At 40.3% G+C, this 12,532-nt stretch overlaps 1 protein-coding gene across 5 annotated transcripts in view; it reads right to left on the bottom strand.

The window, feature by feature from the left end:
• The window catches only part of DTNBP1 (dystrobrevin binding protein 1), a 129,542-nt gene extending 119,400 nt beyond the window's left edge, over positions 1-10,142 (bottom strand). For 2 of the 5 annotated variants that reach the window (XM_019742973.2, XM_019742975.2), the window contains exons 1-2: positions 9,944-10,142; positions 484-537 (exon numbers count right to left, since the gene is read on the bottom strand). In XM_019742973.2, coding sequence (XP_019598532.2) covers positions 484-537; positions 9,944-9,999 — 110 coding nt within the window. In that variant the 5' untranslated portion in view covers positions 10,000-10,142. The remainder of the gene's footprint in view (positions 1-483; positions 538-9,943) is intronic. The other 3 variants (XM_074335199.1, XM_019742974.2, XM_074335198.1) reach the window with 2 other exon arrangements.
• Between the last annotated feature and the right edge of the window lie 2,390 nt (positions 10,143-12,532).

Below are 12,532 nucleotides of genomic sequence, written 5' to 3'. Positions count from 1 at the left end.
ATAATAAAAAAAATGTTTAAAGCTCATCATCTCTAGGATGAAAATGAAATTTGGTCATACGCTTTACTGTATTAAAAAACGAAAAAAATTACACAACTAACATCAGTGTTTTCATATAGAACAGATAACATGGCTAAAGAGGCTTGCTGGCCAAGTACTGTTCCATTATTAATTTGCTTCTTAATAATGTTTTTATTTCTCTTGGTGTGAAATTGCTCTTTTACTTTGCTCTTAATATACAAATAAAAATGATTGTGATGGAACAATAGCCCACTGATTGTCAGAATAAAACAATTATACTTCACCATTTTTTCAACCATTTTATAATTTCATCAAAAATTATTTGTAATAATTGTTAATAAATTGTTTGTAGTCAGATGCACTCACAGATGTAAAACCCATTAGAGTAATTACTCTATCATGACTACAACCAAGTTGTACAAAATTTAAGTCACAGTAAATAAAATCTTAGCACAAGCTTACCTTGGTTTGCTTTTTACTTTTGCTTCTTTTGACTTGTCACTTAAAATCTTCAGCCTATAATTCAACAAGTATAAAATATCATGTTCTTACAGCTCAAGAGATCTTTTTCAACTGTAAATTTTGCAGCTGTTACATTTTGATTGGGTAAGCTAATTTTCTTGGCAAGCACTAAGCACCTCTGCAGACAACAAATATTTGTAAAACCATACAGTGTTTACTATATGTCAGACTCCACAAATGAAAAATCTGTAACAAGCATTATATGCAGTATATAGTACATAGTCATTAAGTTAGGAACCAAGAATGGAAAATTTGTAGCAAATATTTTTATATTTTTTCTTGTCCCAAATCCATTTTAGAAACAATTCCTAAATGTGATTGGACTAGAAAAACCTCATTTATCTGGCATCATTAGGAAAAGAAGTGGTCCACACAAACGAATTTGGTAGGTTTAACAAAGATATCTAAGCACACTTTTTATTAAGCAGATATTATACCAGGTGCTCAAATCTCTTTAAGTCCCAACATTTGGTGAAATTTTTAGCTGATTATAAAAAGCTTTCTAAAATATATTAAAATCCTTTTTCATTAAAGAGGACGTGGCATATTCTAGTTAACATTTTCTGATAACTCCAGGTCATTATTATGATGACGACTGACTGCATTTGTGGCAAAATCCTCTCTTCACTTATGTCCAAGCTAGGAATGCCTCTTCATTTACCAACTTGAAACCAATCTACACTAGTTTTTTTAAGTTTATTTGGGATCCTGTGTCTGTTTTTTCCAAATTTAAGTTTTCCGTCTCCACCACTGGCCATCTCTTTATCAGCTATCCTACTGCTTCTGCTGCTTAACTATAGCAGCCTCTTCCTTTTCTATTTGCTACAAATTACTGCGCTGGAAAACAGATTACTGGGTTAGACGTGTGTACATAAAATAGGCTTTTCTATACATAAAATATGAAGTTCATACACTTTCTACAATTTATTTCACTTCACTCACCCACTGTTGACTCTATATCGTATTATTATTATTATTTTTAAAGCTTTTTGTTTATTTAGAAATTACTTTTTAAATTTTTTATTGAGGAATATTGGGAAACTGTGTTCCTCCAGGGCCTATCAGCTCCAAATTGTTGTCTTCAATCTAGTTGTGGAGGGCGCAGCTCAGCTCCAAGTCCAGTCGCCACTTTCAATCTTTAGTTGCAGGGGGCACAGCCCACCATCCCATGCGGGAATTGAACCGGCAACCTTCTTGTTGAGAGCTCATGCTCTAACCAACTGAGCCATCCAGGTGTCCCTCCAGAAGCTCAGCAGCAGCCAATTGTCTTCAATCAGTTGTGGAGGGCGCAGCTCACTGGCTCATGTGGGAATCGAACAAGCAACCCTGTTAAGAGCTCACGCTCTAATGAACTGAGCCATCTGGCCGCGCCCTCTACGATATTATTGAGGTTACCAAAAAGTGAGTGCTAAATTATGAGATTATCTTATATGAGACACTGCTGTACATGCTCTTCTTAATTTGATTACTTCAACAAATTCTCATTTCTAAATAGAGTCTGAAGCACAGGCCACAGTGCCATTGCTGGCCCCTCCACAGCCATTGTTAGAAAAGAAATAAGTGCTCCTTCTTTAAGACACTTGACTGCCCCCAGCCAGGAGCTGTCCTAATATACAAGCTGACTCTTCTACGAACGAACGCTTCAGCCCTGTGTCGTGCAGGCTGTAACCTGCTCACCCATACGTGCAAACCCCGACACAGGATTCTATCTATTTTGTCAATAGGGAACTTCTGATCAAATGACTTTTTTTTTTTTTTTTAACAAACTGGCAGGCCAATTTCATACAAAGATTTTTATATTATTCTACGTTCTTTTTTAAAAATTAAAATATCAATGAGATTGATTTCTCTACAATGTTAAAAATACTCAGCAATCTCTTTAGCACAAAACTAATTTGTATCTCTCTCTCCAGATGAGTCTAGGGAATTGTACTTTAAAAGTCTAACCTGTCCTAGAGAAACAATATAAATTTCCAACTTTACCTTGGAAACCAGTTAGTCTGGTTTAAAGTAGATCAAGTGACATCTAGGGAAAGGTATTTTAATAGCCATGAACTACGATTTCTACTCCAAAGTTTGAGAAAGGCACTTAGCTGTGATACCCCAGGCAGAATTATCCTAGATGGTCATACACAGCAGTGCATTACAGTCAAAACTATTTTAGAATAATTTTTAGTGATTCAGGACAATTCCACATGGTTGGTGTGACAGGGACATCAAAAGGGAACTGCTAAGATCCTCTTTGGACCACTCTCATCTTGCAAATCTCTAGTTGGTATTTCAAATATTTATTTATCAAATAGCCTTTTAGAAACAAGTCAAAGAAAGACAAATATGTGGAATTTAAAAAAATTAAAACGAAGAAACAAAATGAAACAAATACAGACTCACAGAAACAAAGAAGAAACTGAGGGTTGCCAGAGCAGAGGGTGATGGGAGAAAAAAAGTGAAGGGGAACCTAGTCAGTAATAGTGTGGCAACTTTGCTCAGTGACGGGTGGTTACTAGACTTAGCGCGGTGGGCACAGCGTAAGACATATAAATGCCAAATCACTATGTTGTACACCTGAAGCTAATAATATTGTATACCAAGTGTACTTTAATAAAGCACCACAAATCTGTTAGGTAAAACAAAAGAATACTGCAAAAAAGATAAGTTAAGCAGACTGGCTACTTTGGCAGTACCAAATAAACTATCTCTACCTATATATCTACATCTGTAACAAAAAAAGAGGACAAACCACAAGTCTGAAAAATCACACGAAGAAATGGAAATGATCCTCACTGCCATGGCTATTTCTTTTACCTCTGGTCATGTTAAACTCAGATCAATTCCTATAAACTGAATATGGTATTTTATCAAGCAAAGAAATTCATATTGAATTTCACATCTTTTCTTCACTAGCACTTTTATAAAATGCTTATATTGCGTACTGTTGAGTCAACTTATTGCATAATGTTGACCATTAATCCCAGTTATATTAACGTTTTAGACACCTTTAAAAGTGCAGAACTTTGGATTACTACGTAATGTTTGTTGGGATTAAATAAAGATCACTTCAAAAAAATAAACTTTGAATTTCTCAATTGTAACATATCAACGTTTGGGTTCTTCTCTGTAACCCACCCCCCAAAAAAGAAAGAAAAAAGTTAGTTGGGAATAATAGAGAAAGAAGGAATGTTATAAGGAGCTGAAAATAAAATTGTTGAAAGGGTCAGTGAGAGCTTCCCCATGGTCTTTCACCAAATGTAATGTGTGACACTTATCTGATCTGGAGTTGAACAATCAACTGTAAAAAGACACTTCTAAGAACCAGGAAATCTGATTATGGACTGGATAATTGACAACATCAAAGAATTAGTGTAATTTTGTTAGATATGATACTGACATGCATTTATGTAATATCTGTGTTTCTTTTTAGAGATGCGAGACATAAAAGATAAGTTACTTTGAGAATAAGAGGAGAAATAAAGCAAATGTGGCACTAGTTGGCAGCTGTCAAATCTGAACAACGGATATATGAGGTTCACTGTGTTACTCTATTTTTGTATATGTTTGAAACTTTGTAAAATTTTTTTAACAAAAACAGTCTTTTATATATTCCTCTTCTTTCACCATACTTTTTCCATATAAATCATGGATGTGCCAAAACTCAGAATAGAAACTGTTAAGAGAAAACAAAATAGCTAGAAGTGGGAAATAGTCAAGAAAATTTAGGAGAGAAAAAAATAAAGGGTTATAATGATTCTTATTTTAAGTTGAAAAAAATATAAGGTCAGATATATTTAACAAGTAACAAAAAAAAAAGCAAAAAGGTCCTTTCTGAAATACATGCTCCAAGCCAGAATTCAACTGAAAGTAGCTTACCATTTTTATTTTGGGATAACTCCAGTTTCTCACAGTGGTGCTGTGCTGGCAACAACCCACAATGTCATGACACTGGGAAGGAAATCATGATCTCGGTATAATATCCCAGTTTCTCAAACATAAAATGGTAGTATTATACTGACCACATGACTTGCCACAAGAATTACATAAAATTCCAAATATGACTTAGGCAGAATTTTGTAAACTGTAGAGCTACTTCAAATGAAAGGTATAATATAAAAAGTATCACTTGTCAAGAACAGTAAGAAACTATTACGTTACTGGGCCAGGGTGAAATGAAGTGGAGGTTCCCCAATGCACCAGTTCCTATAAAAGCTTTCTCCACCCTTCCTAATCCTCTTCCTAACACCATAATACCCCCAGGGAGACATGAGAGCTGCTGTGAGTGTATTACCATACAGACTTAAGTGAGCCACTTGAAAATTATTTTCTACCAAAAGCAACTAATGCACACTTTTGAGTTCAAAGCACTAAACCTCATATAACATCAGAACACTTTGATAATTTATTTTTAGATTGTTCCAAAGATTTAACCTTAACTTGATACCAGCACATTTATTTCTTCAAGCTTTGTAGAAAATACTAAAATGGAGGCCTCTTTCTAAGAAATGGAGGGGATTAGCAAAATTGCTTAGACCAAAAAGTTTAAAAAGAAGTAAACAGAATGATACATGGAGCACTGCAATGACTGAGGAACAGAACATGTGCTTTCTCTGGCTGATTCAACCACACAGGATGACCTTGATGACATTCTATTTATTTGCACCTCAATTTCCTACTCCTCTAACCTCATCAGCTGTTATGAAAGGTGAGAATGATTGATTTAAAACGCTACAAAGTACATAAATTAGCAATATATTGTCATTTACGTTCAATTTCTTTAACCTTGTTATTCTGACTTTATTCTGACTTTAAATTTTGTTCACGATTACAAATTCGATCTATTTTCCCATTAATGTTTATCAATTTTTTTCTTTTTTAGAAACAGGATCAGGGAAACACAAAAAAATCAATCACATTTAAAAATGCATATGACCCCCTAAGCTCTGACACTTGAGATTCACACAAAAGCTGCACAGACTCAGGAAAGGGAGAGGAATTTAGACTACATTCTAATTAACCCCAAAATACATCGTTTGAATTCTGACCTCTCCTGAGTGTTTCTTAAATTTCCAACTGCCTTTTGGATATCAAGCTGTTAAGTTACCTCACAACAAATTCACTGTCAACTGCTCCTTCTCTCTTAAAACTATTCTTAAATTCTTTTATGTTGGTAAATGATCTCATTTATCTAAGATACTCCAAAATTAACACCCTTAATTTCTCCACCTTTTTTTTCATTTCCTGCATTTCACTGTTTATAAATTCGACCAGTGCTTGTCATGTCCATTCCTCTCTTTAAATTTCTAGCAGCACTGGCTATCCCCTCTCTCCTGGCCCATAATTATAGCCTCCTAAACAATCTCCCTGTTCTCCATCTCTGGTCCTGTCATCACACTGCCTCCCAAGGTATCCTTCCAGAAATCCAGATAGGCTCATACTGCTTCCTTCCACAAAAACCTTCAAAATATTCCATCAACCTGAAAATAAGTGAGGACCACCCTATATAAAGTAGCAATAACCCCATTCCCAATCCCCCTTAACCTGCTTTAATTTTTAATGACAGTACTTACAACCATCTAGATTCTAGATACTCTGCCTTATGCAACTAGAATGAGCGCACGGACATAATTTGCTGTGTAGTGTGTTCTCTACTATATCCCAGCTCCTAGAACAGGGCCTGTCACAAGCAATATTTGATAAATGAATTAACTTAGCAAAGCATGCAAGATCCTTTATTACCAGTCACTAAACTTCCTTCTCAGCTTCCTCTCTCACAACTGCTTCCATCTCTAAAATGCCCTTATCCAAATCTACCACAACCCTCCTCATTCATCAAGGCTGTTTGGAAGCCACCTCCTCCTTGAAGGCTCCTGTAAAAGTACCTGAATGACTCTCCTCTGGGACCAGAGGATTTCTCACACATCACTTGTATCTTTAACCTTCAGTTCCCTATTCTCTGCTTTACATTACCACCAGCCTAGGGCATCTGGAGGGCAGAAACCTTTCACTCAACTTTGTAGCCCCAGGAAGTAGTGCAATATATAGATCCTGCTTAGCAAAGACTACGCAAAACTGAGCATGTGGCCTCTTAAATCTTTTAAAAAATAAAATGAGAAAAGCTTCTATGAAAAAGGACAGTTTGGGTGTCTAGCCTAGTGGCTGCCACTTGGTAGGAATTCAGTAAATATTTACTAAATCAAGTTGAATACTGAGATATTTTTCTGCTCATTAAAAAAGTGAACAGTCCTGGAAGACTCAACATTTCAGGCAAAATCTGATCAGTTTTCCACACTGTGAATTAGATATTAGATCCTCTCCTTTGAGTAGGTTTTGATACTACAGGAGGAGAAAAGCAAGAATGAGTATACTGGGCAGGGGTGTGTGTGGGGGGAACACCCACTGTCTTGGTTGCAGCTAGAGACTACAATACGTTCCCTATCCCTATCTACAAGAACCCAGAGCATTAGAAACTGGAAACGCCCGTCGGTGACTGGCACCTGTAAACCTTCGGTAAATCTAACACTTCAATACTGAGGCCTTTGGTCGTAACTGCCCAAAAGGTAAAAATCAAAGACCAGAGTGGATGTGCATGTGTGATGTAGTATATCTGAAAAGTTTCCCTCAGAGCTCAAGCCAGTCCCTAAAAAGTGGATGGATGTTATACATGAACTTTCCAACAGGCTCCAAGAGTTCTCAGTTAAAAGCAGTCAGGACTCAAGTGAGGGGAAGAGTGTGGCCTCAATCCTGCAGCCCTTGGGCCACCTGGCCACTCACTTCCATCTGAAAGAAAGGGACAGAAATTCTAGGTTTGTCTCCATTTTAACATAACGGTTATTATGAACACAACTTTACAAAAAAAGGCCACAAGTCCATGGACAACCTATAGTCTCTCGCAGGCACCAGCAATCTCTGCACTGCACTTACCTGATCTTACGTTGCACTCTTTCTAAGTTTGAATGGAAGGTAGACATGTTCATCGGACAAGCTCTAACCACTACTGTGACATTCTCTTGTGAGGCCGATAATCTTATTTCACTTAAAAAAAGAAAACTTAATTTTCCTACATTTAAGTGCCAGTTATATGAATTTTCAGAAACTGAAAATGAGACGAGAATGTTGCTCTCTGTGAGGCAGCACTGAAGAAGCTCCGAAAAGCACCAGCCCTTCCTTCTACTGACTGATCCCCTGCGGGCAACCCCAACACTGGAAGTTCCCAATTATTTAAGCTGCTCTGGTTTCTACACACGCTTCTACGCGCATTAACACCACATATTCTAAAGGAATGCTAAGTCCAACTTGATAGTTCGAGGAGGTGAATGCTGTCACTTTCATCTCTGAATCCCCTCAGTACCTTCATGAAATATACACGTGCTGTATTTAATTTCACCTTTTCTCAGCAAAGCCAAATATTCACTTGTGTAAAACAGGTTAATCTCAAGCTGAATATGTATGAGTTTACTAAAATAAACTTTTCTTGGTTAAGAACCACATAGGAATTTGAGGACCTGACAAAAGTGAACATCACAGTTTAAAGTTTCCAGTCAACTGGAAGACAGATAACACTTAAGAGATGAGTTATTTCTCTGCCAGGTAATGGGACAATCGCACACACTGGCAGTGCAGTAGGTTTGTCAGCTGAAAGTGACCTGTATAAGGACAAAGCCAAAAAAGGGCCTAAATGGAATGAAAGCCCTCTCAGGATGTCTAATCCCAAACTGGCCCCAGTCTGTGGCATCTTTCAAGCAGTAAGTCTCTGTGCGGTTCTAATCAGATCCCTTCAACCCTCTTCCTAAATTTAGGTTAACCAACTCTCCCAGGATGGTTTGGGTCCAGAGTCCATATTCCCAGGTAAGTTTAAGCCTTCTTAAGCGAAGGTCAGGTGTATGAATGGGTTCTGAGGCAACCACACCACCTAGAGAATTACAGTAACTACCAGAAAGTGGACGATTATTCCATTAAGAAATTCCCTGAAGAAATGATAACCAGGTGTACCAGATGTGTTTATCTCTGACCATGCTCATGCTACCAGTAGACCATTCCAGCAGCACACCAAAATTTTTCAATACAATAATTTACACTCTTAGAGTTACCATTTAAATTTCAAGGGGAAAAAATGCAAACATCAATGAATGACTCCTAGAGCATCTACAATTAATATTCTTAAGAACACTAACTTTTATCAAAAATGCTTTAAAAATGTGTTAAGTGCTCAACTATTTGCCAGGTTGTTACTACTCAGCACCCAAAAGGCAAACAATATAAACATATTTGTCCAATAAGATAAAATTTCAGCTAACATCGTTCTCATTAGAAATTTAAAACAGTATTTTTGAGCTGCCCTCTATTCGGAGCATTCTGCAAAGGAATTGTGAGCTAAAGGTGACAGATCTTTTATGAAGGTGACACTCTTTATAAAGTAATGGAAAAATTAAAATGAATTAAGCTCTGACTAATAACAACTGTGACATAGAGTTTACTACGGGTTTTACATATTAATTCATTAATCCTCACAATAACCCAGTAAGTACCATCTTTACCCTCGTTGCACAGTCAATTCGAGTAACTTGCAGAAATACGTTCGCTTAAGTGGTAGAGATGAGAACCTGTGATTCCCAGACTTTGCCACACACTGGAATGGCCTGGAGGGATCTTTAAAACGCCATCCCCACTCTTATTTAGTTGGTATGGGCTGCGACCCAGGCATCGGGATTGTTAAAGGTGCCCGGGGACTCCAAGCAAAGTTTGGGAATCTCTAGGTCTTTTCTCTTAACTACCAGGTATTAGTAGTGTTGCTGCAGCTCTGTTATTTCTGTTACCCAAGAGTTTCTTCGCTGGGGCGTTAAACCTCGGGGAAAGGTTGAGAGAAAAAGCAAAAGAGGAAGAAGTGGCGAGGCTTGCCAAGGGTAACCGAGCGCGCTGAGACTGGACTCAGACGGCTCCGCCGGAGAAGGCTGCGGCACCGGCGACCCTCGGCCTGGGGAGGGGGCGGCGGGCCCATCCCCTCTGGGGCCGCAGCAGCACCGAGGCCCAAGCGGGCAGGTGTCTCGGAGGCGATCGCCGGCGCCGAGGGGGCGCGGGCCAGCCCCGCTCCCTCTCACGTGACGTCCCCCTCCGATGCAGCCGATGCAGCCGGGACCGGGACCCGCGCATCCCAAGCGCAAGCCGCGGCGTCCCGACCGCCCCCGACCCCGGGCAGGAGTCAGAGCCAGGCTGCTGGGACCTAAGTTACTTTGTGCCGCCGGCCGACACCGGAAAGTTCGTTACCTTCCTGCGCGGGGCGGGGATAGGAGGCGCAGGACAGGACTGGACCCGGGTGCGGGGAGAGGCGGGAGACAGCGTCCCGGGCGGGTGCCCAGATCCTCGGCCTGGCCCAGACCCCCGGCTCCCTCAGTCCCCACCGTGTACCCACCCGGAGGTGAAATCCTGCTGCACGCTCAGCAGCCGCTCGCGCAGGGTCTCCAGCATCGCTGCCACCGCGTCTGCTGCCCTTAGGTCTCAGCCCTCCACCCGCGCGCCCCGCACACTCGCAGCCCGCCCCGCCCCCAGCCCGGCCCTCGCCCTCGCGCCGCCGCAGCCTTTTCCGCGTTTCGCCCCCACTCGCGCGCTCTGGCTCCGCCCCGCCCCAACCCGCGCAGCCGCACTGCGCCGCGCCGGACTCCGGTTGCGGAAAAGGGGCGGTTCTTCGCTTCCAGCTGAAAAAGCCAGAGGCTCCAATACCTTTCTCTGGCTCACTCCAGGCCCTATCGTTGTATTCTTTAAAATGGAAATAGTTTCGTGAAAGAAGATTTTAAGTCGAAGGCCCTTTTGAGTGCAGCGTTGGTTTTTACGGTTTAGAAGAGAGTTGGATAAATGCTTGCTGTAGCAAAATCAATTCTTGGACTTTGGGATGACCCCACTAGCATTGACCTTGGATGAGATAGTAAACCTCGGTTTCTTCATTCATAAAATAGCAATAAGAACCAACTGTTCTGACATCCTTCCTTTCCACTCTCTTCAACCTGCCCCAGCAGCTTTTGTGCCCTTCACACCACAGGAGGTCGCCTTGCTGACTCACCAGTGAGCACCCATCTTGCCCGTACCGTTTGCTACTTATCTGCCCAGACTTTTTTGTCGACTTCTCAGTGGCTCTCGGTGCAGTTCCTTATCCCACTCTTAAGACTCTCTTCTCTTGTCTTCAAGGAAACCATACTCCCACTCTTTGTCTCCACTCCTATTTCAACAGCTGCTCCCAACACTATGCCTCCAGCTTCCCGCTCTTCTCCACCTATGCTCTCTACTGGGGTCATTCTATCCATTACCTTGCTGTAAATTCTATCAAGGCACCGATGATGCCCAAATCTCTACCTTCAGCCTTGTCCTGCCTCCCTCCTTCAATTCATGCCAGTTGTTCACTCAGCATGTATCCAATAGGCACCTATTTCAAACACAACATACCCAAAATTGAAAATTTGCTGGCATACCCACTTCCAAAACTGCTGATTTCCCACCCTTTTCCATTGCAGTAAATGACATCATCATCCACCAAGTTACTCAGGTTAAGCCACCTGAAATCACGCCCTGGTTCCTCTCCTTTCCTCATCCTCCATATTAATCCATCACATCCAATCAACTCTATTTTTAAAGTAACACTGGAACCTGCTTCATCTTCACTATAATCACTCTAGTCCAAGGCACCACCATCTTTCACCAAGAACACTGACAAGTCTCCTGATTCTACTCTTTTGCCACCCACACCCCTAAGTAGACAAAGAAAATTAATTTGAAGAAGAGCTGTCAGGTCACAGTGCTCTCTTGCTTAAAAATACTCAATTGTTCTCCGTGCACTTAGGATAAAATTCAAACTCCTTACTTGGCTTACAAAGTCCTAAAATTTGAGCCCTTCCTGATATTATCCAAAGCAAGTACTCACCTATTGGGTCCTCGACATTTAAGCCATACCAGCCTTTTGTGTGTGTCTGTTCCTTGCAAATTCCAGGTTTATTTCCACCTTGAGGCCGTCTCACAAGCTTTTCTCCAAACTGTCCCATGGCTGGTTCCTTCATACCATTCAGGTCTGAGCTTAATTAAATTTCTCCTTAGATAGGTCCTCCTTCATCATTGAAGTTACCCACGCAATCACTTCCTATCACATAACGTGTTTCTCAACTTAGTATACATCACTATCTGATAATTGAATAATTCTTTAATTTTTAAAAAAGTTCTGCATTTATTTAGTTACACATCTATTTTAAAACTAGTGTTGGGACTGTGGTAAAGCAGATAAGACATTCACCGCAGGTGCAAAATTTAAGGGGGAGCCCAAAAGTTCAGTAATCAAGATGAATAATATTTTAATGAACAAAATATCAAAATTTTAAATACAGAATTTGATAGGGCTGGAATTGGATGAGGTGAGAGAAGTGGGCTACACAAGTAAGGGTCCTAATGTACACTGCACTGCCTGTCAAGATTTAACTGTTTTATTTAGTTCTGCGTCCCCAGCACCTAAAACAGTGAATGGTACACAGTAGAAACTTAATAAATGTTGACTGTTTTGTTCTAGAATAAATAAGATGAAGTACTCAGTTTATGGTTAGGGAGAACACCTCTTCTCCACTCTTGATGTTTCCTTCCATGTGGAGGAGGCCCCTCCACTAGTCTAACACTGTGACTGCTGATTAGTGAGCTTGGGAATAAGGAGCCTGGGCTCGTCACACTCTCTTCTTTATTTTGGGTGCAAACTTCAAACAAAGAACCACTCATTCTGCTCTATCAGGACAGGCTGCCGGGGAGGAGGCTGGGGTGACCCAGTGCTATGAGTTGATGGACAAATCTTAACCTAAGTTTCAGTAATAGTTGCTTTGTTTGCCCATGACTATCAGCCATGTGCTTCACCACCCTTATCAGAAATGAAATTGATGTTTTAGCCATTTCATGCTGATGCTATTGTCTCATTTATCAGTTGTTCAGATAAATGAAAGAGAAGGGTGATGTTTATTGAGACTTTCTCCACCTCTCA

This window comes from Rhinolophus sinicus, linkage group LG06 (genome assembly GCF_036562045.2).
Source record: "Rhinolophus sinicus isolate RSC01 linkage group LG06, ASM3656204v1, whole genome shotgun sequence".
NCBI lineage: Eukaryota > Metazoa > Chordata > Mammalia > Chiroptera > Rhinolophidae > Rhinolophus > Rhinolophus sinicus.
The sequence above is the reverse complement of the archived record's forward strand: the minus strand, read 5'-3'. Positions and strand labels throughout refer to the sequence as shown.